Consider the following 26,284-nt stretch of genomic DNA (forward strand, 5'->3'; position numbering starts at 1 on the left):
GTGTCGAAGCCACCCAGTGCATCTAAAGCAGAAACGTATACGAAGGACGCATCACCCCTGTGGGCCTTTCAGGAATACAAAACGGTAAGTTTGGAGAAAGTTCAAAGGCGCTAGAACGGACCAACGGCCCAGTGAAAGTTCTTGCGCTGCCATTGGCTCCGGCAGGGGGTGTGTCCGGAACCTGTGCGCCGCGGAACCTTCTCCTCCCCGGCCCAGGGTGCGCGAGGCGCGTTTTTGTGGCGCGGTTTCCGGTCGGACCTTTTTCCTGTGCATGCGGCGCTGTGTCCCGAGCGCGGACGGCGATGGCCCCGCGGGTCTGGCGTCGACGGACCCTGGAGCGGTGCCTGAAGGAGGTCGGTAAAGCCACCGGCCAGCCGGAGTGCTTTCTCACGTAAGTGAACAGAGCCAGGGTTCGGGGGTGTCGCCCAGGTCTCACACGTGGGTGCCGACTGCTGGCCCTTTGCAAATTCTGCAGTAGGGGGAAGACACAGGGAAGCCTACATCTGTTTCCCCCACATTCCAGATACTTTACGCTCCCTTAGCCCATCAAAACATTTACATTTTAAATGTTGTACAGTGCATGGGGCGCCTGGGTGGTTCAGTCTGTTGAGCGTCTGCCTTTAGCTCAGGTCATGATCCTGGAGTCCTGGGATCGAGTCCTGCATCGGGCTCTCCACAGGGAGCCTGCTTCTCCCTCGGCCTATGCCTCTGTCTCTCTCTGTGTGTCTCTCATGAATAAATAAGTAAAATCTTTAAAAAAAAATGCTGTATAGTGCAGATCTGTCGGCTGCATGCTAACAAAACTAGGCTCGATTTTTAACTCCCAGAGGCTCCCCCTGGGACTTCCGCACCCCTGCGCTTCCCACAGAAGCGCACTAGGCCGGCTGATCTTCCAACATGCTCCCAGACCACTCAGTGCTTATTTATCATACTTTAGAGAAAGTATTAAATTTGCTGTTTACCTATCCTCCCCCCGCCCCGCCCCGCTTTGATGAGCTTCTTGAGAATTAGGACTGTCTTTCTTTCATTTTTCTTCCCAACACAAGTTCCTTGTATTTCATTGAAGGACTTGATAAAGTAGGATCTATGAAAGTATGCCTCTTGGATTTGTATTTCACTCGTGACCTTTCCCTTGAGCTTCAAGCTCATAGTGGCAACAGCCATCTGCTCTCTCAGCATCTGAAATTTCTTATGTCTAAAATGAAGTGGTTTTTTTTTTAAGATTTTACTTATTCGTGAGAGACACAGAGAGGGGGCAGATACAGGCAGAGGGAGCAGCAGTCTCCATAGTGGGAGCCTGATTTAGGACTGCATCCCAAGACCCCAGGATCACGACCTGAGCCCACGGCAGGCGCTCAACCACTGAGCCACCCAGGCAGACCAGAACTGTTGTTTCTGTTTACTCTATGCTCTGCCTTCCCTGAAATTTTTCCCATGTGCTCCCACCACCTGCCTTCCCTATCTGAGTAAATGGCATCTCTGTTTTTTCTTCACACATATAATTACTTACTTGATATCTTCATTTTTCTCATTTCTACCACTAATTCATCAGCAAATCCTGTCCTTCAAACTATATTCTCAGTTTGACTGCTTCTTACTGCATCTGCTTTTTTAACTCTCGCACAGTTCTTATCCTTTGCCTGGATGGCTGTGTCAGCCTTGTCACTGTGCTTTGATTCCTTTTCCTCTGTTGGCCATCTTTCCAAAGTGTAAATTAATATCATTTTGCTACTCTGCTTAAAATCTTCTGATGGCTTCTCTTTACACTTAAAACCGCAGACTCCATCTCTGAGCCCTGCCTTAATTCAGCTCCCGTCTACCTCCCTGGCCTTCTGCCTCCTTCAAAATACTTTAGCCACACTGGCATTTCTGTTCCTCAAACTCACCAAGCTCATTTCCATCTTAAGAAATTTGTTTTCAATGTTTTTCTGCTTGGAATATATGTTTCCAGATCTTTTATTCATTTTTTTTAATTTTTTTAATTTTTATTTATTTATGATAGTCACACACAGAGAGAGAGAGAGGCAGAGACACAGGGAGAGGGAGAAGCAGGCTCCATGCACCGGGAGCCCGACGTGGGATTCGATCCCGGGTCTCCAGGATCGTGCCCTGGGCCAAAGGCAGGCGCTAAACCGCTGCGCCACCCAGGGATCCCTGTTTCCAGATCTTTTAAAGACCATCTCTTTATATACAGGTCTCATTTCAGATGTCATATCTTCAGAGAGGTTATTTTCTGAGCACTCTTGCCAAAGCAAGTGTTAACCATTGGTTGAGCGAATGGAGTGGCATATAATATAGCAGAGTTGAGCATTTAAGGCTGAGATTCACTATATATCTTTAGGCAAAGAGGTGCATAATAGTTTCCCTGCCTAAAATCTATACAGCAGATTTCACAGACACTTAGTTTATTATATTAATGTGGCTCTTTAGCAAGATAATACACTCTTCGGGGCCAGCTTCTATACTTAAAATTGACATTTCGTTCAAATTAGATTTTGCACAAGAGTCGGGGTTCTTTTAATTCACAGTGCTGTGAAATTATTGCCTGTAATTATAAATCTCTTTAAACTTTCTCCCTGTGCTCCTTTAATAGGATTCAAGATGAATTGGCATCAAACTTCACTTCATTAACAAAAGTACTTTATGATTTTAATAAAATATTAGAGAATGACAGGATGCACGGAAGTCCGTTACAAAAACTGGTGATAGACAATTTTGATGATGAGCAGATTTGGCAACAACTAGAATTGCAAAATGAACCAATTTTACAGTACTTCCAGAATGCAGTTAGCAAAACCATTAAAGATGAAGACATCAGTCTTCTTCCAGAGATTGAAGAGCCAGAGTATGAAGAGGATGGCTCAGAGGTGGAGTCTGATGGCCAGGAGGCCCTCAAACAAGATGTGGTGGAGGAGGAAGTGGCTGACCTGAGTGGTAATAATCCTAAAGGGGATGAGAGAGCTAAAAACTTGAGCAAAGTTGATCTGAGGAAAAGTCCAGTTTTCAGTGATGAAGATTCAGATCTTGATTTTGACATTAGCAAATTGGAGCAACAAAGCAAGATGCCAGACAAAGTGCCTAGGAAACTAAGAGAGAAGTCGGTGGTAGATGATAAATTTTTCAAGCTATCTGAAATGGAGACCTTTTTAGAAAACATGGAAAAGGAAGAACAACAGAAAGATGATGAGGAAGAGGAAGATATTGATTTTTTTGAAGACATTAATTCTGATGAAGATGAAGGAGAACTGTTTGGAAGTCAAAAACCTAAGGTAAAGTTTTTTGGGGGAAGAGAGAAGGACTTTTTACCTCCTTAAAATTAGATTTTTGTTTCTTGAGAGGAGGTTTAAAATATCTCAAAACTCAACCAGAGCATGAGTGAAATATTTACATCAGTTGAGAACAATGGACTAGAAAAATTAAATCAAAGCTATCATTTCCTTATCACAGAATACTGTAGCATAAGAACCTTAATCACCCAGGTTAGACGTATTTAGAATTTCCCTCAAACATATTCTCACCAAACACTAAAAATAATAATAGGGAGAGGAAGACATTTGTATACTGTAGGCAGGGATATTTCAGAAATGATTATGGTTAAAAGCTTTAGCATTAGGAATACTGTGCTTTGTCTTAATTGGTTATAAATGAATCTATGCTTTCTTCTAGTTTCTCATAGTCTAGTAGTTTTTAGGGCTTTATGATAAAGTTGTCAGTTGCCAGTTCCTTTTATGTTATATGCATACACATATATATGATTTAATGTCTTATTCTGTTCTTAATTGAAAACTTGAAACAGCTTTTTTACTTTAGTCAGGTAAAAGTTCCAGAAACCTCAAATACAAAGACTTCTTTGATCCAGTTGAAAGTGATGAAGACCTAGCAAGTGTTCATGATGAACTGGGTTCAAATGAAGAAGAAGAAGAGGAAGAAATTGCTGATGAAGAGGAAGAGAGCATTTCTGAAATGTGAGTATTTTGAATCCTTTACATTGAAGCTAGAGCCACCCAATATATGTGTGTACTCATAGTTGTCAAATGTGTTTGTCTTAGGTAGTTATATTCTCTAAGATCAGATAGTCTCAAGATAGCCAGAAGAAAGTCTCTGAGTTTAAAAGGGGCATTCGAGATCACCTAGTGAAGATAAATATCACTGGCAGTACAAATCAGGCCTTTGTTACAAGGAGCTTTTGTTCGCTTTTTGTGCCACTAAAAATACCTTACTGTTACTTTTGTGGATACATTTATATTATAGATTGAGGAATAATTTACTTTCTATAATTATAGAAATAGCTCACTCTTTGGTCTATTTCACCTAAATAATATCTTCTGTTCCTTAATAACTGAATGACTTTGGAATTCTGACTATTTGCATTAGGTATATAAAATATCTTTAGTTACTAGAAAAATTGGTTTTTGTTTTCCTAATGAAAAATAGTGTATTATTCTTTCATATGTGTTTTGGTATTATAGGGATGAAGATAATGACCTTGAAGAAAGTGAAGACAGTAAACAACATAAAGAAACCTCAAAAAGAGTGACCTTTGCTTTGCCAAATGATGATGAAAGTGAGGATACAAGTATCTTAAATGTACAGAAAGATTCTGATGATGTTAAATCCTCTTTTGAAAAAAGACAGGAAAAGGTAATAATTAGAAATTTAAGGAATTTTTTTTATATGCTTATCAAGACTGTGAGACTCAAGATAACTAATCTGCTCTGTAGTTCTTGGTGGAATGTGTAATTATCTTTTAAAAAACAAAACAAAAATCTTGCTGCTACTCTCTACTGGACACTGTATAGAGATGCCCATATGGAAGGTAGCTAATTTGTAAAAGTCAGTGCTGCATTTCCCAACCTGTGGCTTTTGATTTGTGTAAAAACCTGTTTTTCCTAATGCCCCTGGTTTCTTTATACCTAATGGCATGTTTTTCTTAATTAGCTATCCTGTGAACCTCTCTTAGTAGCTTATGAGCTACTTTGAGGTATTCTGTAGATGGCTCCACATAGTCTCAATTTTAATTAATGCCATCTCAAACACATCTTCTGAAGTTGATAAAAATTATTTCCTTGTGACATGATTTCGGACAAATGAAGTGTTATTTGCAAATAATAGATATAGCCTGGCTTCAATTATTTGCCTTTACTATTTAGCCACCTTAAAATTATATCACACAATTAGGAATGAGAATAGGGAAATAATCAAATATATCAAGGATATCAGTAGAATTACTAGAAAAAGAGAATCTCCGTTGAATTCATGATTGTCAGATTGTCCCCAGAAGAGAGAGAAGATTTGAAGGAGGGGGAGAGAAACTTGGGAAAGAAAAAAAGAAATTGTATTGAGTCAGTGTCCTTCCTTCCCTGTGTCTTCTCTAAAAAAATAAGAGAGGGACGCCTGGGTAGCTCAGCGGTTGAGTGTCTGCCTTGGGCTTAGGATGTGATCCTGGGTCCAGGGATCGAGTCCCACATCAGGTTTCCTGTGAGGTCCCTGCTTCTCCCTCTGTCTCTGCCTCTCTCTGTGTGTCTCTCATGAATCAATAAATAAAATCTTTAAGTTCTGTTTTACTGGGGAATTATATCAAACTTTCAAGAAATACATGATTGAATATTGTTTAATCAATTCCCACATAAAGAGAGTAAAGTAAGGCTTCCAAATATTTTTTCTTGTGAAGCTGTAATAACATGGTACCCAAACCTGACATTAAAACACTCACACACAGTTTCTTTATGAATAGTGATGTAAATATCCAAAATAACCGTGAAAGACTAACACCACCACAACCCAGTGGGCCTCATTGCCTTGATTCGGAATTAGAAAATCTATTAATGTAATTCTTGGTTGTAATAGAATAACAGAATGAGGAGAACAGAATAGGGAGAAAACCATATGGTTCTTTTAATATATGTCAGAAAGACATTTGATGAAATTCAGGATCCATTTCTAATTTTCACTTGTAGTAAAAGGTGCTGTCATGCTTAGTGGTAAATTCTAGAAATATCCCTTTAAAATTAGAATAAGAATGTCCACTATTACTGTTACCACTGTTAGCTAATGTCCTTGTAGAAGTGTTAGTGCAACTACAAAAGAGAAAAATAAGTGGTAAAAACTGAAATGAGTGTTAAGATGAATTAAAAGTGATTAGGAAAAATAAGGGAATTCAGTAAGGCAGCTGAGAAGATTGGCATTCTGTACAATGTAAAACCATAAATGTCTTTTAGTAGTTAGAGATAATTTGGATGGGGGGCATGGGGTCAAAAGAGACTTCTTCAGTTACTAACGTGCTAATAATTCATCTTGGAATGCTGTGATAATTAAAATTGATAGTGGCTTATGAATAGATAAATCATTAGACTAGAATAGAGTCCAGAAATCTACCCAAATTCTTCTGGGGGAATTCAGTATATTATAAACATGGTATTTCAAATCAGAGAGGGAAAGAGGTCATCTGCAGCTACTCAGCCCACCTCAGGTGTCAGGAAGAGTAACTCAACTGTTGGCTTAGTAATAAAATGACAAGAACAAAACAAACGTATTGAAGGATAATACAGTTTTTTGTGCTTGTAAAGATGTTAGTTGCTTTTATTTAGCTATAAGCCTGATTTTCTTAAATGTGTAATAACTTTTTATCTTTTTCTTAGATGAATGAAAAAATTGCATCTTTAGAAAAAGAGTTGTTGGAAAAAAAACCTTGGCAGCTTCAAGGGGAAGTGACAGCTCAAAAGCGACCAGAGAACAGCCTTCTAGAGGAGACTCTGCACTTTGATCATGCAGTCCGCATGGGTATGTGAGCCCACTGGCTCCTGGAAGTGTGTTTCCATGCTTTTTTCTATGGTTCTATTTCATCGAAAAATTCAAAGTGATACTTATTTTCCCTCAACTTTTAATTTAAAAGCTTATAAACACATAGGAAAGTTGAAAAAATAGTACAACAAACATATGACATTCAGCTGGATTCACTGGTTAACATTTTTGCCATATTTGCATTCCTTGCCTTATGTATGTGATTATGTGTACTTTTCTCCCTCTGAATCATTTGAAAGTAACATCAATATCATGACACTTCACTCATAAGTACTTTTACATGTATCTTCTAAGAAATAGGACATTCTCTTACATAGGCATGATACTGTTAATTCACCCAGGAATTACTAATATACTAATGAGTGCCTAAAGTGTACCTAATATGTAATCCATAATCCATTCTGCTAGTGATCTGTGTGTGATGCCTGCTGTAATTGTCTACTGATTAAATTGTGTGCTCTAGACAGAAACCCTGCTCATCTCATCAAATTCCCTTATACCTATGAAGTCAAAATGAGTTTCCATTTTATTCAGTTCCAGATAGAATAAAAAAGAGGGAGTACCCAGGTGCATGAAATAAAAGTATTAGCACCTATTACCAGATATTTTCTAGTTTGTGTTTTTCAAACTAGAGGGAGCATCAGAAGGGCTACTTAAATACAGATAGGTGGCCCTCTCGCTCCCCCTTTCTGATTTAAGAGATGTGGGATGGAGCCCAAGAATTCACATTTCTAACAAGTTCCCAGGTGTTGATGGTGCTGGTTTAAGGAACACCCTTTGAGAAGGACTGGTCTAGTTTATAACTACCTGATGAGTACATGTTACATTTCTTTTAGCACCTGTGATCACAGAAGAAACCACCCTTCAACTGGAAGATATTATTAAGCAGAGGATAAGAGATCAGGTCAGTAAGAATGAAATTTAATTTAAAATTCACTGAAATTTTTAGAAATACTATGAGACTATTTTGGGAGTAGTACCAACACTCTGTTTTCATAGGAATTTTGTTTGTATCAATTCTTCACTCGAAGCCCTAAATCTACTCTGAAGTTTACTAAGTCTATACTATCCTTATCTTTTGTTGTGTGAGACATTGCCTTTCTCTAGTGCTCTGGAAAGACAGGCAGTTGTGCCTGACAAATGGGTAGCCAGAGCCATTGCTGGTCTTCCTTGCACCTTGTTCATCTGTCCGGTGGTGCTGAGTGATGCTGGTGGAGGGTAAACAGATGTGGTGACTGATTCTGACCTGATACGGTCATACATGGGACCCCTCATGTAGGCATGGTATTTGCCGGGATAAAAGATTTTTTTTTTTTTTCAAATCTTAAAAACCTAGCAAAGTTTTTGTTTAAGAATTGATCTTAGATTCCTAGAGCAATCACTTAAAAAGTATATAGAAAGAGGGGCATCTGGGTGACTCAGTCGGTTAAACATTTGCCTTCAGCTCAGGTCATGGTCTCGGTCCTGGGATCAAGCCCCACATGGGGCTCTCTGCTAAGCAGAGCCTGCTTCTCCCTCTCCCTCTGTCCCTCCCTCCACCTTCTTGTGCATGCTCTTTCTCTGTCAAATAAATAAATAAAATCTTAAAAAAGTGTAAAAAGACCATAAAAAACACAATTGATACATTAAAATTAAATACTGAAAAGTGTTTCAGTAACCCAGGTTGGGAAAGGAAAGGATGCACACCATGATGGAGGCTGAGAAATCCTATGCTTTGCTGTCTGTAAGCAGAAAACCAGAAATGCTATGTCCCAAATCCTGAGAACCAGGGAAGCTAATAATATAAGTTCCAGTCTAAGTCCAAGGCCCAAAAACCAGAAGCATTAATGTCCAGGGGCAGGAGAAGCTGGATGTCCAAGCTCAAGCAGAAAGCAGATTCACCCTCCCTTCACCTTTTTGTTCTGTTTGGACCCTGGTGGATTGAATGATGTCCACCTGCATTAGTGAAGGCATCTTCTTTACTCAGTCTACTAATTCAAATACTGATCTCTTCCAGAGATATCAGCACAGACTCAGATATAATGTTTTACCATCTATCTGAGCATCCCTTCACCCAAATTGACACTTGAAATTAACCATCACAATGGGCAACTGGGAATGAACCCTGCTGGGGACCCCTGAGGATCTGTGTAGAATTTGAGATTTATCCCACCAGGGATTGATCTGCTGGAATATTTATCAGTCCTTAACTGGTTGAGAACTGCCTCTGGCATGTTAAGTCCTAGACACTTTAGAGCTGCCTGGAACATACGTAGGCAAGATCCCTTGGCATTCCAGAAAACCTGCAGGATAAGAAGCAGAGTCCCAGTTTGAGATGGGAAGCTGTCAGTATGTACAGACACTGTCTACCTGCAGCTAGGGGTGAGCTAAGAGATGGGTCAGGGAATATGAAAAATGGCATTTACACGGTCTGCTGCACAGGTGTTCAATAAATATCTATCCTATGGAAAAAAAGAATTGATCTTATTTTATAAACTTAAAATAAAACTGGGTGTATGACAGGTACAATAAGGCATGGTACAATTAAAGCATGTATAATGTTTGCTTGAAATAGGAAGAATTTGAAGGGTGAGTACTATATGTGGAGTGTCCTTAAATTTGAAGTCAACAAGACAAGCTCAGGTGTTGACTTTTAAACAACATGATAGGGAAATGAGGAATTAAAGTTGGTAACGAGGTGAAAAATGCATTTAAAACAACAAAAAGGAAACTTAAATAACATCCCTTTGGTTTTTGTAATACTTATTTTTTGTGACTTGAATATCATTTCACAGGCTGAAATTAATTACTTTTTGCTATAATTTGCTTGCTCTAGACTGACCATAAATATTCCAGAAGAAGAGTCTGAGATGAGTCTAGAATGAAATGATGGATTTTATTAATTTATATTCCTTCTGCCTTTCATATTGCAGGTTTGGGATGATGTAGTACGTAAAGAAAAACCTAAAGAGGATGCATATGAATATAAAAAACGTTTAACGTTAGACCATGAGAAGAGCAAATTGAGCCTTGCTGAAATTTATGAGCAAGAATACATCAAACTCAACCAGGTAAGGAAGCCTGGAAGGCAAAGCCATTGTTACTTAAAAAAAAGAAGTGGAGAACCAGCTCTGCTGGTTGAATGAATTAAGTTCCAATTTCACCCTGGCTGAAATTCATGAAAGGAATCTTGAGCTCTTGGCTCACCTTATTTAAGTGTGAGACAGAGTATGTTAGGAATAGAGGGGTTATAATACTACCACTGAATGTGAGGGGGGTAGGGGAGCTTGTATAGCATTTAGTCATTAGTCACCTAATTGTTCCACAGCTAATTACTAACTTTTCACCAATTATAGTAGCCCTACAATTTAAAAATCAGTTCTCATTCATACTGTAAAAGTTACAGATAGAACATAATCTGTGAATTCATTCAGATTTTTAGGTCTGGGGGTTATTTGGTTTTTGATTCTTGTTTCTTTTCAGTTAGATTCTTAAAAGAACTACCTGGTTAAATAGGACAGAGCCTTATTTCCCGTAATACTATATTACCAATATAGTGATGGAATTACTCCTTCACATTTGATTTATTGAGAATGTGGTCAATACGTGCTTGGGGAGGAGAGAGTATTTTATTTGCAAAAGCCATTTAAGATTTCTGCCAGATTTGATTAATTAACGTCACATTAGCAGCAATAGTCATCAGTGCCCTCAGTGCCACTGTTAAGTTGAAGATTTGGAAAGATTTGAATTAATTCTTCCTGGCCGTTTTGCAGCCCAAAGTGCTAGTTGAAGGAACATGTTACTGAACATTGCCTGGCATGAGAGGATTTAGTAAATACAGAAAGTATTTTGTAACCATGAGAGTTAAAAATTAAATATATAATGCGACAGCTGTACCAGCTCTGTAAATGATAGTTATATTTATGTCTTAGAATTCATCAGCCAGTTCTCAAGTTTTTGAGTATGGACTTAATTTAGGCTGATTCTAGACCCATTCCATTAAGTTTGGGGATGAAGATGAGTATTTACCAGAATTTGGTATCCATCCTGGAGGTGATGAGCAAGGTGATGGTACACAGCACATGAATGAACTTCTTGTTGTTTATGTATGATTTCACAGCCATTATTCTCTGGGCTGAGGCAAACAACGTGTTTAAGATTTTTTAAAAAATTAATTAAGTTAAAATAAAGAAGCAGTGGCAAGTGCTTAGATGTGGCTGAAGGTGAGCTTTGATGACAGAAATTGGAAACAGACCACGATGCGTCTCAGGCATTAAGGTTGTTGAGGCAAAGAGCTAGTTGCTTCCCTGTTTTGGTGTGTATTGTTTTGTTTTGTTATGCCTTGATAAAAAAGCAAATAAAAACAGTCTTAGCCTTTTAGAATAAATATTATGGGCAGAGGGAAAAGGGGATTGTGAGCGTTTGGGCTGTTTTTACCTTTTGGTTGCTGGGAATAGTGCTGCTCTGAATAGATGTTTACATGTATTTGTTTGAGAACCTCTTTCTACATTCTCTCGGGTATTTATCTAAGGATGGAATTGTGACTGCACCATTTTACATCGTTACCAGCACTGCACAACGATTCTAATTCCTCAGCACCTAATACTTGTTACCCAGCTCCCCTTTATTTTAATGATAGCCATCCTCATGGGAGTGGCTTAGTTCTTGATAGAAATCAGTACCAAGGGAATTATAAGTTCTAAATCATAGAGGTAGGGGTTGCTGCAGCTCCTAAAGTGCACGTCACACTTCTTCTTTGGTGCTGGCACCATCATGGTATTGATAATTTTAAATCTGCCTTGTAATGTGTCTTTGGAGCTGAAGCCTTGGTGTTGAGAAATGGGCTATACCTTATTGACTCTTGTGTTTTGTCCTGTGATGGGTATTAAGCTGCTCAGTCTGATGTTGCTGAACTTATTTTCTAAGCAAAAAACAGCAGAAGAAGAAAATCCAGAGCACAAAGAAATTCAGAAGATGATGGATTCTCTCTTCTTAAAATTGGATGCCCTCTCAAACTTTCACTTCATCCCTAAACCAGTAAGTGTGTTAACATTTCATTGTGTGGTCAGAGCAGATGTGACCTTAATTCCTCTGAGCTTTTGTGAAGCTAACTCTTTATTTGGTTTTAGGATACAAACCTGTAGGAATTCCTTGTAAATTACATGCAGGGCCTCTCTTGAGGATGGTTCGCATCTAGTCCTAGACAAGTCTGGCTTTGTCTGCTGATCCAGCCTGATCTCCAAATGGGCCCTTCCCAGGCCTCAAGTCTTAGCCACAGGGTCTCTTCATTTCTTACTCTTTCTTATTGTTCAGCCTTCTGTGTTATTTCCATCCTGCAGTTGGTTTGGAGACTTGTGGTGTCTGTACCTGATATTTTTTGGATACCTGCTCTGTGCCATATTAAGTCCTTTATGTACATTAACCCCTCTTCCCCAGTTTTATTAAGACAGATCTGTAACACTGTAGGTTTAAGATGTACAACAGTGGCTTGATACATAGGTTCCTCCACCATCGGAAAGCACATGAAGCCTTTTGCAAGACTAAATGGGGTAAAGCAAAGAAGCAATTACCATTCATTCAATGGAAAATTTTTTGAGCATTTTAGACCCCAAAAATAATCTGTTATAGGCTTTTCTGATACTTCAGGACCAATCTTGTAATGGATGCGCAAATAAATTGAGATAAAGCACAGATGCTCACATAGTTTAAAGCTCTGGTGACTTAATGCTGAGATACCAAGTGTAGTTCCTGAGGAAGGAGCTAGGCAGAGCTGCTTGCTGCAGAACAGATGCTGAATGCTATTTTTGTTTTCCCTTTTTTTTTAAATAAAAGTGAAAAATGTTTTCAGATCTCTTTCACTTAGCAAGAGCAGATACTAATGTAGGTCTTTTAGAGTGGCCTAGCATAAACTTTTGAAAGGTGTGGCATACCTGCATGAATATATTGAGGAATGATTACTACGGTAAGTTTAGTTAATATCCATCACTCTATATAGTTGCAGTTTTCTTCCTTATGATGAGAGCTTTTAAGATCTACTTTCTTAGCAACTTTGAAATATAAAATACTGTTAACAGTAGTTACCACTGTATATTAGATGCCTAGAACTTACAACTGGTAGTTTGTACTTTTGACTTGGCATCCACCTGTTTTCTATCAGTTGGGTTGTTTTAGATATATCTAAGTGAGATTGTTACTAAGAGTTAGATGGAAAAGGAACGAAGCTACCATTATTTCTCTGCCCCAGTAAAGAATTCCAGGACAGAAAAATGAAAGTAAAGCAAAGTTTTATTAAATACCCTCCAAGGGAGGAGCGAGCCAGCCAAGAGAGACAAGGCCCCAGAAACTGGTGCATGGGCGTGTGGGCTTATATTAGTTTTTCCTTTTGGGTGGGTCCTAGGGTGGCAACATTTGAGTGACAGGCCTGGATTATATAACAATTAGCCAGGTACTCATGTCCTTTCCCAAGATGTATTCTGAAGGCCTACAAGAGTGGGAAACTGCAACATTATTTCTGTTATAGAGACAGAAGGACAAGTGGCTGCTTTCTGCAGAAGTGCAGTAAGTGCAACAAACTTAACTCTTCCTCTGCTGGGATGTTGCAGCCCCAGACCTACTGCTTGATGGGTGGAATGTAGTGGTCCCTGGGTGGGGCTCTCTGGCAGGATATCTAAGGTCCATTCTCCTGTCGCTCATGCCTAGTTTCCTGCCTAACAAGATCATATGGTATTTGTCTTTCTCTGTTTGACTTCCTCACTCAGCATAATGGCCTTAGGGTACATCAGTGTTGTCACAAATGGCAGGATTTCCTTCTTTTTATTACTAAATAGTATTTCACTCTGTATTTATTCATTCATCTGTTGATGAACACTTATATTGTTTCTATGACGTGGCTATAGTAAATAATACTGCAGTGAACATGGGGGTTCAGATACTTCTTTGAGCCAGACATGGGCACCAGCTTGGCTCTACAGATGGGTGAGGTTGCTGGCCAGGATCTCTCCTTGGGCACTGGTGTGAGGAGGAATGTGGTCTGCCAAGGTCCAGGTACTGTTGCTATAAGCCCTGCCCTTGCTCTCCATCCCAGTCTGAACCCCAGTGATCAAGCCTCACATTTTCCCTCCCTGATCCTCCTGACACAGACACAATTGAGCCTACCCAGAAGCATCCTGCAGTGCTGGGGAGCTGAAAGGCCACCTTGGGCTCTGTTCCACTGGAGAAGGTGTAGGCCAGGTCTCATTCTCAATGGGGCACTGTTCTGGCCTGGGATGATATGGTGAGAGTGTAGCCTCTCCTATACTTCGAATGTGGTCCAGAGGGTTGCTTCAGCATCATCCTCAGGTTCTGGGATTTTCACAATGCTCTCTTGTCTGTGGATAGTTGCTAGTTCGGATTGACCAGGGTTGCCATCTTGATGATGGCAGTGCTCCTGCCCATTAACTCTTAATCCACAAAACACTAAGGCAGATACTACTCTTTCTGTTTTGCAGATGAGGAAACCAAAGCTTATTAGGAGGTTAGGAGGGTTGGATTTAACTGTGGGTCCATGTTCCTCCATTGCATCCTGTTCTGTACTAGGCCCAGACCTCCAGTGATCAATCTGTTTGACTCCCACCATGCTTGGCTCAGTGCTTTCTACTTTTTAGAACTTCTTTTCCATCTCACTACCCTCTGTGAGCTCATAAAACATGCCGACCAGTCCTTTTGGTACTTGCTCACCTATTACCTCCTTGTGTCCCTCATGTTCTCTGGAAACAACCTGTCATGAATCTCAAGGACTAGTCTAGAAGTCAGAAAGCTGAGTCAGATTCTGCCCCTAACAAGCTTTCTGAATTAGGGAAATTGCTTCATCTTTCAGCTATACAGAGAGTTAATCACCCAAATCCTTCTGGTTCTTTGATGGTTGGGTGTTTTGTCTTCTCAGAGAATCCGCATTTCTCACCTTTTTGTGTGTGTGTGTGTGTGTGTTTGGTTAATCAGATGTACTTTACATGACACTGAGTTTTTGGTGACAGAAGTTGTCTTTGGATACCAAAGTGCCTAGTGTGGGCTGTGTAATAGAAGAAAAGAGGAATTCTTAACCCCTCTTGGCCAGCAGGTCTTGCTGTGAAAAAGTTACTGATGCGAAGAACATGATTCCTTCCTGTGCCTTACAAGGCCCCACATGATCTGGCTCCCTCTTACTTCTCTGGTCTCCATAGCTTCCTGTCCCCCAGCCACACAGGTGGCCTGCCAGTGCCTTCAGTGGCAGAGTGCCTCCTTCCACATACCTTCCTGCCAGCCTCTCCTCCACCTGTATGTACTTTCTTCTTTCCGTGGCTGTCTCCTTCTTATCTCTGGGGTGTCAGGCTGAGTGCTATCTTCTCTTTTCCTGCATTCATTTCCCTCACAGCACCATGATTGCCATTGGTCAATTGCCAATCATTCCCTACTCATTTTTTTTTAATATTTTATTTATTTTTTTCATGAGAGACACAGAGAAGCAGAGACACAGGCAGAGGGAGAAACAGGCTCCATGCAGGGAGAGCCTAATGCAGGACTCGATCCCAGGACTCCAGGATCATGCCCTGAACCAAAGGCAGATGCTCAGCCGCTGAGCCACCCAGCTGTCCCATCATTTCCAAGCCAGCATATATGTATTTTGTCACACTAGCATGGAACTTGGCATGGGGAAGTATTCAGACCTTCCTTAGAACCTTGGGAATTGAAGAAGGAGGAATGTATTTAAGTCTACAAGCCCCAGTTTAAAAGAAAAAAAAAAAAAAAAGCCTTCCTTAGTCCTCTTTTAGAAATGTAGAATTTTCGGTGTAAGTTCCCCTTAATAATGAACTTTCTTTTATTTTTAGTTTGGTATTTCACGATTCCTGCTTCACAAAACCTTGTTGATCAGTCATCATTTTTTTGTTTTGTTTTTTTTCTGGGTTATCTTGCATTTTTTCTGTATTTCTCTTTAAATTGGTAGAATGGAACACAGTGTTCCTAATAAATAAGTGAACAGTGGAAGAAATTATTTCTTTCACACTCTGACTTTTTTTTTTTTTTTTTTTGTTAGAATCCAAGATCCTGTTGTGCGTATGGATTATTTTCATTCTTTCTAAAATTTCCTGGGACACACATCTGCCTGGTTAACTAGAATATGGCCAAGAGTAGGGTAAGGAAAAGGGTGTGCGAAGAAATCAGTGACACTGCAGTAGAGCTCCTCTCTTCTCAGTCTCATGTTTTCTCCACGGCACCTGCTGTGTCCCACACTTCCGTCTTTTATTCTCTAGGGGACAGAGTCCCCATTCGTGTCCCCTGGTATTCTCAGAGATGTGCGGGAGTTAGATGTAAAGAGCATTAGTGTAGGTGTTAGGTAAATAATCACTAGTGTTCTGCTATTACCAAGGTCAGTATGAAGCCTGTTCTAATTTCTGTCTTTTCCTGGACAGTTCTTCCAAAAAAAAAAAAAAAAAAAAGACTCTTCAGTTAACATTGCATTTCATAAAATTTCCCCTTTTTATAATTAATAGGTTTGATTTATTTCAGTACTATTTTAGTTTTCCAGAGCAGCTCTGTATCATTTTAAAGCTATGTTTAGAGGAACTGGCAGATGAGAAAATTTGTTTTATTAAGTAGTCTATTTTGACTCTTACTGTGATAAGCATTTTTATTTGTACCTCTTTCTGTATATTTCTTTTTTTTATATAAAAGAGTTATTTATTTATTCATGAGACACAGAGAGAGAGAGAGACGCAGAGACACAGGCTGAGGAAGAAGCAGGCTCCCCACAGGGAACCTGATGTGAGACTTGATCTCAGATCCCAGGATCATCCCCTAAGCAGAAGGGAGACGCTCAACTGCTGAGCCACCCAGACGTCCCTCTTTTTTATATATTTCTTAAAGCCTTTTTCCATAACCACAGATAGGATAATATTCACAAAAATCAGTAGATTCTTTGTAACATTAGATAGGATTGTTTGAAATGTCCACATCCGTGGCAGATGGGAATAGTTCAGTAATAGGTAAGAGAACTGGTGTTTCAATATGGCATAAATGTCCTGCAAAAGTGTGGAGTAAGTGTTCTTGGTGCAGCAGTAAGTCAGAGAAGACCTAAAGTACTCAGATATCAAAAGATTCCTCAACCAGCTCATGCTGCCCGTCAACAGTGCCGTCATTTCACTTCCAACTTTTGCTGTTAGCCATCTCACATTTTAAATAATGTCCATGAAATATTTTATTTTTTTTAAATCTACGAGAGCTTTTTTTTAAAAAATTATTTCTTTAACTGAGAGTGAGTGGGGGGGGGGGGCAGAGGGAGAGAATCTTCAAGCAGACTCCCTGTGGAGCAAGGAGCTTGATCCAGGTCTTGATCTCATGACTCGAGGTCATGATCAGAGCTAAAACCAAGAGTCAGACTTTAAACTGACTGAACCATCCAGGACCCTCTCCATAAAGTATTTTGTATATTATGCCTTAAATTAATGGGTTCACACCTTAACAATAGAGAACAAACAGGGTTGCTGGAGGGGTGGGGGGTGGGCTGAATGGGTGATGACGATTAAGGAGTGTACTTGTGATGAGCACTGAGTGTTATATGTAAGTGATGAACTACTAAATAAAAAATAATAAAGTAAATTTTAAAGGATGTTTAAAAAAATAATAGGTTCACAATATAAGTATTTTATGTCAGGACTGTTTCTGACTTGTCTTGGGGTGCCTGGGTGAGTCAGTTTGTTAAGTGGCTGCCTTTGGCTCAGGTCATGATCCCAGGGTCCTGAGATCGAACCCTACACTGGGCTCCTTTCCAGGGAGCCTGTTTCTACCTCTTCTTCCTGCTCCTGCTCTCTAGTCTCTCGCAAATAAATAAAATCATTAAAATATATAAATAAATAAATGTGTTGTCATTTTTCTAGCCTGTTCCAGAGATTAAAGTTGTGTCAAATCTGCCAGCCTTAACCATGGAGGAGGTAGCCCCAGTGAGCGTAAGTGATGCAGCTCTCCTGGCCCCAGAGGAAGTCAAGGTAAGAAGCCAGTGTCGAAACATTTCGTTTATTTTTTTACAAGTTAGTTTATTGCTAGATCTCTACTCAACATCTTTATCCTAGAGTTTGTAGTTTTTATTTTAATGGATCAGCAGTTTCTAAGTATAATCAAACTAATAGTATTACATAGTATTCAAACATTAGTCTTCTGTAACCAAATTTTATGAGTTATGAGAATTATTATAAAAACTGCTTGTAATATCTGATGTGTTTCTTGTTATAATCCAATTTGAATACTAGCAATGATGTTAGGTTTAAAATTAATGGTTTATGTTGCTCATATACCAGTAATCCTTTAATATCAGCATTTTCCTCCATTGTTGTATTCATTTAGTGCTCATCAATAATCAAATTGCTGTCTAGAATAGAACATTTGGGTTATTAGAAGAAGTTAGACATACCAAATGTACGCAGTCCCTGCCTCACGAACATTGAAGCTCATGCATCACACAGGAATGATTTCTGCCGGGTGTCATCTTTCCAGCTGGCCTAGCAGCGCGGCTCTTTGTCCCTCCACACTTGCCTTGCTGCACCCACTCCCACCCCTTCAAAACCTCTGCTACCTCTACAGGTGACAGCCCTGTAGATAGGCTGGCAGCTGGGGAGGAAAGAGGACATTGATCCTCACTGGATAGATGTTTCCCTTCTGTTTCTGTAAAACCCTCCTGCCACCTAGTGGCTGTCCTCAGCAGCTTAGTGCCCAGGTAGTCCCAGAAGCCCATCTGAAGTCCTTAGTGCTGGAGGGGGCTTGCTTCTGGGGCCATCAGCTTGATACCCCAGCTTTCCAGGCCACCTCTGCAATGTGCTTTGGGGGCTGAACTGCCACTGTGAGAATCTATCTGCTTGTCAAAGAGTGCATCCCAGGTCTTACAGAGCTGAGCTCCCTAAGCTCTTTGGAGTGCAGGTAGGTACTGCATCCTCCTGGTGGTGGGGACACACCATTCGCCGTGCTCCGTGGAACTGCTGGTCTTTTAACTTCTGAGTCGTGTGAAGTTAGATTAACTATTATGGGGATCCCTGGGTGGCGCAGCGGTTTGGCGCCTGCCTTTGGCCCAGGGCGCGATCCTGGAGACCCAGGATCGAATCCCACATCAGGCTCCCGGTGCATGGAGCCTGCTTCTCCTATGCCTATGTCTCTGCGCCTCTCTCTCTCTCTCTCTGTGCCTATCATAAATAAATAAAAAAAAAAATTAGATTAACTATTATGCTGGGGGTTATTTTTAATAGGAAAAAAATAAAGCTGGAGATGTAAAAACAGCTGCTGAGAAAACTGCCACAGACAAGAAACGAGAACGGAGGAAAAAGAAATATCAAAAGCATATGAAACTGAAGGAGAAGGAAAAGCGGAGAAAACTTCTTGAAAAGAACAACCCAGACCAAGTGGGAAAATACACAAAGGCAGTAGCTTCAGAGAAGTTAAAACAGCTGACCAAAACAGGCAAAGCTTCGCTGCTAAAGGTAAGGATGCAGGAAAGAAATCTGCTGAAGGGGGCCTTCATGGGGATGGCGGTTGAATCAGTGCGTGACATCCACTCCACTGTGTGTCAGCCTGCTGATGCCGCCTGCCTGCCACCTGCCTGCCCAGCAAGAGGCTTCTGGATAACAGCCAGAAACTCTTGGCCCTCATAGCTCCTGGGGCCTGGCAGCAGTTGTCTTCCACTCCCTCCTGCCTTAAATTACAAGAACATTGCAACCACATAGAATGCATGTGATACGTCTGTGCTAACTGGTGTGATTTTTCATAATACTCAGTTTTTGGAAATTTATACTTTTGTACATTGTTGTAATCATAAGCACATTTTATAGCATGAGTGTGTTATTATTTTTAATTGCAGGACGAAGGTAAAGACAAAGCCTTAAAGTCATCTCAAGCATTCTTTTCTAAATTACAAGATCAAGTAAAAATGCAAATCACTGATGCAAAGAAAACAGAAAAGAAAAAGAAGAAAAGACAGGATATTTCTGTTCATAAATTAAAGCTGTAATATGTTTTGAATATAATGTAAATATTAATGTGTAAGTTTATATTCTGTCATTGTTCTCTTTTATAATAAAATTTTTGAGAATTTTTTTTTGCATAGACAGCAGATATTTGAGAATTTCTCATTTTGAAAAGACAAACTCCAGATTGACATTGGAAAGCCCTGAGTTGCTTCCTCTGGGTGTGAAGCTGGACTGAGCTCCCACAGCCCTTTCCACACGGAGTCCTCGCTGGGGTCTAGGTGAAGGCCAGTGAGCAGAAGCCAGCCTTCAGACTGACCAGGGCACAGGAGCCAGCCATCCCCGTCACAAGCAGCTGTCCACGGCAGAGGTCCTCACTCTTTGGGGTCCTGATGTTCTTCCCCACTGCCCAGTCATCCTTTCACAAAATAGTGCATGGGCCTTCCATCTTTCTCCTTATGGGGTGATCTCCCATCCAACTGAACGAAGCCTTCATGTAGGCTGTAGAGTACCACACACAGATTTATAGAGAGCAGGTATGATCTACATGTGGTAGTAGGTGGACACAGCAGGGAAGGTAGGCTGGCAGTGTGGTGAGTCTTCTGTGACTACCAGGTACTTGCCTTCCCATCCAGGGAAAATTGCCTTTTTGTTTGATAGGACCTCATATTATGCTTTGATGGAAATGCCGTGAGCCATACCTCAAGGGTAGAAAACGAGAGCAGCTTCTCCTGAAGCAACAGGGAAAGCCCTGGTTTTTCATCTACATGGAACAGTCAGTCAGGAAGAGCCCATGGATGTATACTTTCTGCATTTCTGCTTCCCAATACAGAAACAGGCCACATCAGGATTAGAACCAGGTTGGCAAGGGCTAGATGAAGCACCAGTTAATACTGAATTGTCATCTGTTTGAAGTTTTATTCAGGAGAGTTTTCTTCACTACTGTATCTTTGTCTTGTTTTTTTAAAAAAAGATTTTATTTATTCATGAGAGACACAGAGAGAGAGAGGCAGAGACAGAGGGAGAAGCAGGCTCCATGCAGGGAGCCTTGGGACCTGATCCTAGGACTGTGGGATCACGTCCTGAGCCAAAGGCACTGAGCCCAACCACTGAGGAGCCCAACCACTGAGATGCCCAACCACTGAGCCACCCAGGCATCCCAGCATTTGTCTTCTAAATAGTTTGAGGAACCCTGGATCTCTTTCTAGCCTTAGTGAAAGTGTCATTTTGTTTTAGTGGTGATTTGTCTGTTATATGGCTCTAAAAGTTCTGCTTCCTTTAATTCAGTTTGCCAGTCCCCATTCAATTGCTATCTTAGTTCTATTTCCCTTGAGTCTTTCATAATCATTCATCAGGATTAGAATGTTTGATCCTGGAGTGATGTTTCACTTTACCTGTTTAAGGGCAGTTTGATGTTTGCATAGTTTGAATCCCTTTTATCTTCATTTCTCCCCTCACCTCTAGGTGAGGTGTGTGTATGCATTCACTTTTTTTTTTTTTTTTTAAAGATTTTATTTTTTCATGAGAGAGAGAGGCAGAGACATAGGTGGAGGGAGAAGCAGTCTCCCTGCAGGGAGCCTGATGTGGGACTCAATCCCAGGACCCTGGGATCACACCCTGAATCAAAGGCAGATGCTCAACCACTGAGCCACCCAGGTGTCCTACCATTTGTGAATTTCTAACTGAATTTCTTCTGTATCTATTATTTGGCATACTATAAGGAAAGTATTCCCTTCTCATTTATTTCACTATTGACTGATTTTAAAATTATTCAATTTTTTAATACTTTATTATGAATTTTGATTTTCCAGTTTTGGGCTGGTACAGTGGAAAGCCCTTCAAACTAATTTCTGAGTTCTGTTATGTTCCCACTATTCTCTGGGCACGTCCTTATTTTCTGGTGCTAACAAATGTTCCAGGCTTATCCTGTCTTTTCCCTGGAATTGGCCATTTTCCCACAGAACCCTGGTTTCTCTTGGAGAATGGTATTTTGAAACAGATGTGGGTGCTAAGTGTGCTCATTGCCACTGTTGCCACTAGCCTCACTCACCAGAGCTAGAAAATTGTGGTTGTGTGTGTGACTGTTATATGTATACCATACATGAGTCATACCAAAACTTCCTGTTCTAATCCAATATCCCTGCAGATTATATTCTAGTATTCACTCTTCCCATATTTGTAATGCCTTTTCTAACAGTGAGAAATCTTGCTCCCATTATCTTTAGTATATTTATTCGTTTACTCAAGCCTAGAATATACAAGTAGTTTTCAGAATTGGTGAGCTTATACTACTAGGAAAAGGAAAACATAGGTGTTCTATAGTTGAGAATAGTGTTAGGTATTTCAGATAGTCCAAAGGTTTGAGTTTTGTTCAGTTATTATCTTAACTGATTTTTTGTTTGTTTAGTTTAATCCATTAGAGAAGCATATAAAATCTCTTGTGATTGTGGATTTTTCTCTTCCTGTAACTGTTTCAGTTTTTGCTTCATGTATATTGAAGACCTACTTTGTCAGGTACATATCCATTTATGATTTTTATGTCTTAAGAATTGACCCCTTGGCATCCCTGGGTATCCCTGGGTGGCGCAGCGGTTTGGCGCCTGCCTTTGGCCCAGGGGACGATCCTGGAGACCCAGGATCGAATCCCACATCGGGCTCCCGGTGCATGGAGCCTGCTTCTCCCTCTGCCTATGTCTCTGCCTCTCTCTCTCTGTGATGTGACTATCATAAATAAATAAATTAATTAATTAATTAAAAAAAAAGAATTGACCCCTTGACTATAAAATGACCTCTTTTTCTTTGTGGCACTCCCTGTTTTGAAGTCTATTTTCAATATAATACTATAGCTCTTTCGATTATTGTTTGAATAATATATTCTTTTCCCTTCCCTTACTTTCAATTGCCTGTGTGTCATATATATCACGTAGTTAGGAATTGCTTTCTAAGTGTAATCTGACAAGTTCTATCTTTTACTTATTTATTTTTTAAAGATTTTATTTATTTGAGAGAGAGAGCACAGGGAGGAGGAGGGGGAGGGACCGAGGGATAGCAGACTCCCGGCTGAGCAGGGAGCCTAGAGCAAGCTGGATTGCAGGACCCCCGGGAGATCACAGCCTGAGGAGAAGTCAGATGCTTAACCAATAAGGCACCCGTGTGCCCCTAGTTCTCTCTTAATTGGAGCTTTTAGTCCGTGCACATTAATGTAATTATTTGGTTGTATTTGGTTTTACCATTGTGCTATTTATTTTCTCTTTGTCTCTTCTAATTTTCTCTTCCTCTTTTTCTGCTTTTAAATTCAGTATGTTAATACTGCATTAATTTTCAATTGTTCAGGAATTACAATATGCATCCTTAACTTAAAACAGTCTACTTAGAGTTAATATTTTACCACTTCATATAGGATATAAGACCTTTGTAGCGATATAATTACATTTACATTCTCATCCTTTTTGCTATTGTCCTCTATAATTCATCTAGGTATGTTAAAATCTTCCAATGCGTTTTTATTATTTTTGCTACTGGGCCTCCAGTTTCTGTCTACTTTATAATTACTTTAAATTTATAACCAAAAACTTGTTTCTGTAATTTTTATATTGTTTGTAAATTTTTATATTGTTTATGCTTATGATATGCAAGATTTTTAGCCAATAAAGTACAGCTATACAGCCATTACTAGAAAGTTCTTAATTTAACTATAGTCATGTTTTTCAATCTCTTACTTCATGGTAGCACTTCTTCTCTTATTTAAGGAATCCTATAATACCTTTAAGAAGATAAAATTATTTCCTATGCAGGCATGTCATGTTACTGCACTTTGTGCTTTGCAGATACTGTGTTTTTTACAAATTGAAGGTTTATGGCAACCCTGTATCAAGCAACTCTGCAGGCACAATTTTTCCAACAGCATTTGCTTATTTCATTGTCTCGGTCACATTTTGGTAATTGTTGGAATATTTCAAACTTTTTCAATGTTTGTATCTGTTACTGTGATCTGTCATCAATGATTCTGACCTGCTGAAAGCTCAGATGATATTTAGCATTTTTTTTTAGCAGTAATGTATTTTTAAATTAAGGTATAAACATAGGTTTTTTTTTTAAGACATAATGCTGTTGCACGCTTAATAGACTGCAGTGTAGTAGAAACATAATTTTTATATGCACTGAGAAACCAAAAAATTAATTTGCTTTATTGTGATGTTCACTTTATTGTGGTGGTCTGGAACCAAACCCATATCTCTGAGGAATGCCTATATTCTAAAAGTCTTGAAGTTTGCTTTTCACAATTGTTACTTCAGTCTATTCAGCCTTAATCTTTGTATTTGATATGAGGTAGGGATCCAGTTTCATTTTTTCCAAATAGGTAACCTGTTTTCAAAAACCATTTTTGAACAGATTTTCCTCAGTACTCTATAACATTTACTGTGTTTGGCACTGGATTTATTACATTCTCATAAATAGTTTGGGACTTTCTTCTGCTATGCTCTTTCATTACGTGGCCAACCCCTTCACTTGCAAACTGTATCCCATCCCCTTGCCTATGGAATAATATTAATCCAGAAAGTCTCCTTTCTTCTGCTTCAGATTTCACTCTACCTGAATATTCCTATCAGCATATAAACATTGTTATTTTTTCCATCTAAATAAACTCAGCCCCACCTTTCCTTTTAGCTCTGCTATTCCTCTCTGCAATCCTTCACCACAAAACCTCTTAAAGTCTACACTTACTGTTGGAGAGGAAAAACTTTTCCTCTATAACCCCTTAGGTTTAGTGCCCGAGGACCTGTGAATTAAACTGATAAAAGGTTAACAGGAAAAATTATTCATATACTTATGGGAGCTTACTAAAGAAGTAACTTGATAAATGGTTAAAGTTAGTAGGGAAAAGAGGGGGTAGAAAAGGCCTTTGGGGATGAGCGCATGTGTTTCTAGAAGAACAAATGGGAGAGAAGACAGTTTGTGATAATCCAACAGCAGTTGGATTCTTGCAGTTTCTTGTTCTTGCAGATGCAAGGGGTTTTTCTATCTTCATGGCCATAAGATTCCCCTGGAGAGAGAACTTACGGTAGGTATACTCTAGGTCTTCTTGGTTATAAAAGCCCATCCCTGAAAAAGGGAATTTATGACAGCGTTATTTCCTAGAATTTTTTTTTTTTTAATCAAATAAGGGAACTTCCAAGAAAGCTTCTTTTTTCTATCTGTTGAATCCCAAATGCCTTCAGCTTAAAATAACCTTCATACCAACCTGGGTTCTGAATGGTACCCGTATAGTCTCCAATTCCTCTCTCCCAATCTTTCTTGAATCCTATTCAATCATTCCACTGTTCTATAACAATAGCTTTTGTCAAAGTTACCAAATGCCCTTCACATTGTTAGGTCTAATAGTTGCTCTCAATATTCATCTTCCATCCTAGCTGCATTTGACACCCCCCAATCTTCAACACACATCATTCACCTGGTTTTCTGGATGCCAACTGTTTTCCTTCTTCCTCACTGGTAACTTCTCAGACTCCTTTGCTGGCTCAGTCTCCTCTCCCTTTTTTTTATGGCACTGTTCAGTCTTCCTGATCTTTTAATCCTCCATTTGTAGTCACTCCATGGAATCATATATTAATACCATATAAAGCCTGATGAATCCCAAATTTTTATTTCCTGACTTGATTTAATTAATGTATCAAGTGTCTTCATCCACAACGATGTCTGATTAGCATTTCATTTTTTTTTTTTAAGATTTCATTTATTTATTCATGAGAGATACAGAGAGAAAGAGAGAGGCAGAGACCCAGGCAGAGGGAGAAGCAGGCTCCATGCAGGGAGCCTGATGTGGAACTTGATCCCAGGTCTCCAGGATGCCGCCCTGAGCTGAAGGCAGGCATTACCAGCTGAGCCACCCAGGGATCCCCTGATTAGCATTTCAAACTTACATGTTGCCATGATTTGAACGTTCGCATATGCCCCACCTCTTCTCCCCCAAATTCATGTTGAAATGCTAACCCCCAATGTAATGGTATTAGGAGATGGGGGTCTTTGGGAAGTGACTAGGTCATGAGAGAGGAGCCTTCCTGAATGGGATTAGTGCTCTTATAAAACAGACCTTACAGGGCTCCCCAGCCCCTTCCACCATGTGAGGATACAATGAGAAGTGTGGGATCCAGAAGAAGCACCTGACCATGCTGGCACCTGGATCTTGGACTTCTAGTCAAAAGAAATGTGAGAAGTAAATTTCTGTTATTTATAATCCATCCAGTTTGTAAGTGGCCTGAATGGACTAAGACACGTGTTTGAAACTGAACTCTTGATATCTTTCCCCTTTGTCCTAGTTGACAGGGCAAAGTTTTTTTCTTTCTCTTACACCTTACACCCTTCACCAAGAACAAATTCTGTTGGTTATACCTACTAAATGTATACAGAATCTTGCTATTTCTTTTAGCTTCAACATTAGCTCTGACCCAGGCCACTATCATCTCTCCTTGGATTACTTCCTTAGCTTTCTGTGTTCCCTGCTCCCATTCTTGCTTTCAGTCTGCCCTTTCCTCTGCCCCCATCAT

At 39.9% G+C, this 26,284-nt stretch overlaps 1 protein-coding gene across 1 annotated transcript; it reads left to right on the forward strand.

Annotated features, from left to right (window-relative positions):
- Window positions 1-107: 107 nt before the first annotated feature.
- On the forward strand, window positions 108-23,408 carry MPHOSPH10 (M-phase phosphoprotein 10). The gene is made up of 11 exons (XM_055326124.1): window positions 108-391; window positions 2,594-3,269; window positions 3,811-3,965; window positions 4,470-4,641; window positions 6,639-6,780; window positions 7,638-7,705; window positions 9,714-9,851; window positions 11,707-11,817; window positions 17,670-17,777; window positions 19,026-19,256; window positions 19,634-23,408. The coding sequence occupies exons 1-11, from the start codon at window positions 303-305 to the stop codon at window positions 19,781-19,783; spliced, it is 2,040 nt and encodes a 679-aa protein (XP_055182099.1). The 5' UTR covers window positions 108-302; the 3' UTR covers window positions 19,784-23,408.
- The last annotated feature ends 2,876 nt before the right edge of the window (window positions 23,409-26,284 follow it).

This window comes from Nyctereutes procyonoides, unplaced genomic scaffold (genome assembly GCF_905146905.1).
Source record: "Nyctereutes procyonoides isolate TBG_1078 unplaced genomic scaffold, NYPRO_anot_genome, whole genome shotgun sequence".
NCBI lineage: Eukaryota > Metazoa > Chordata > Mammalia > Carnivora > Canidae > Nyctereutes > Nyctereutes procyonoides.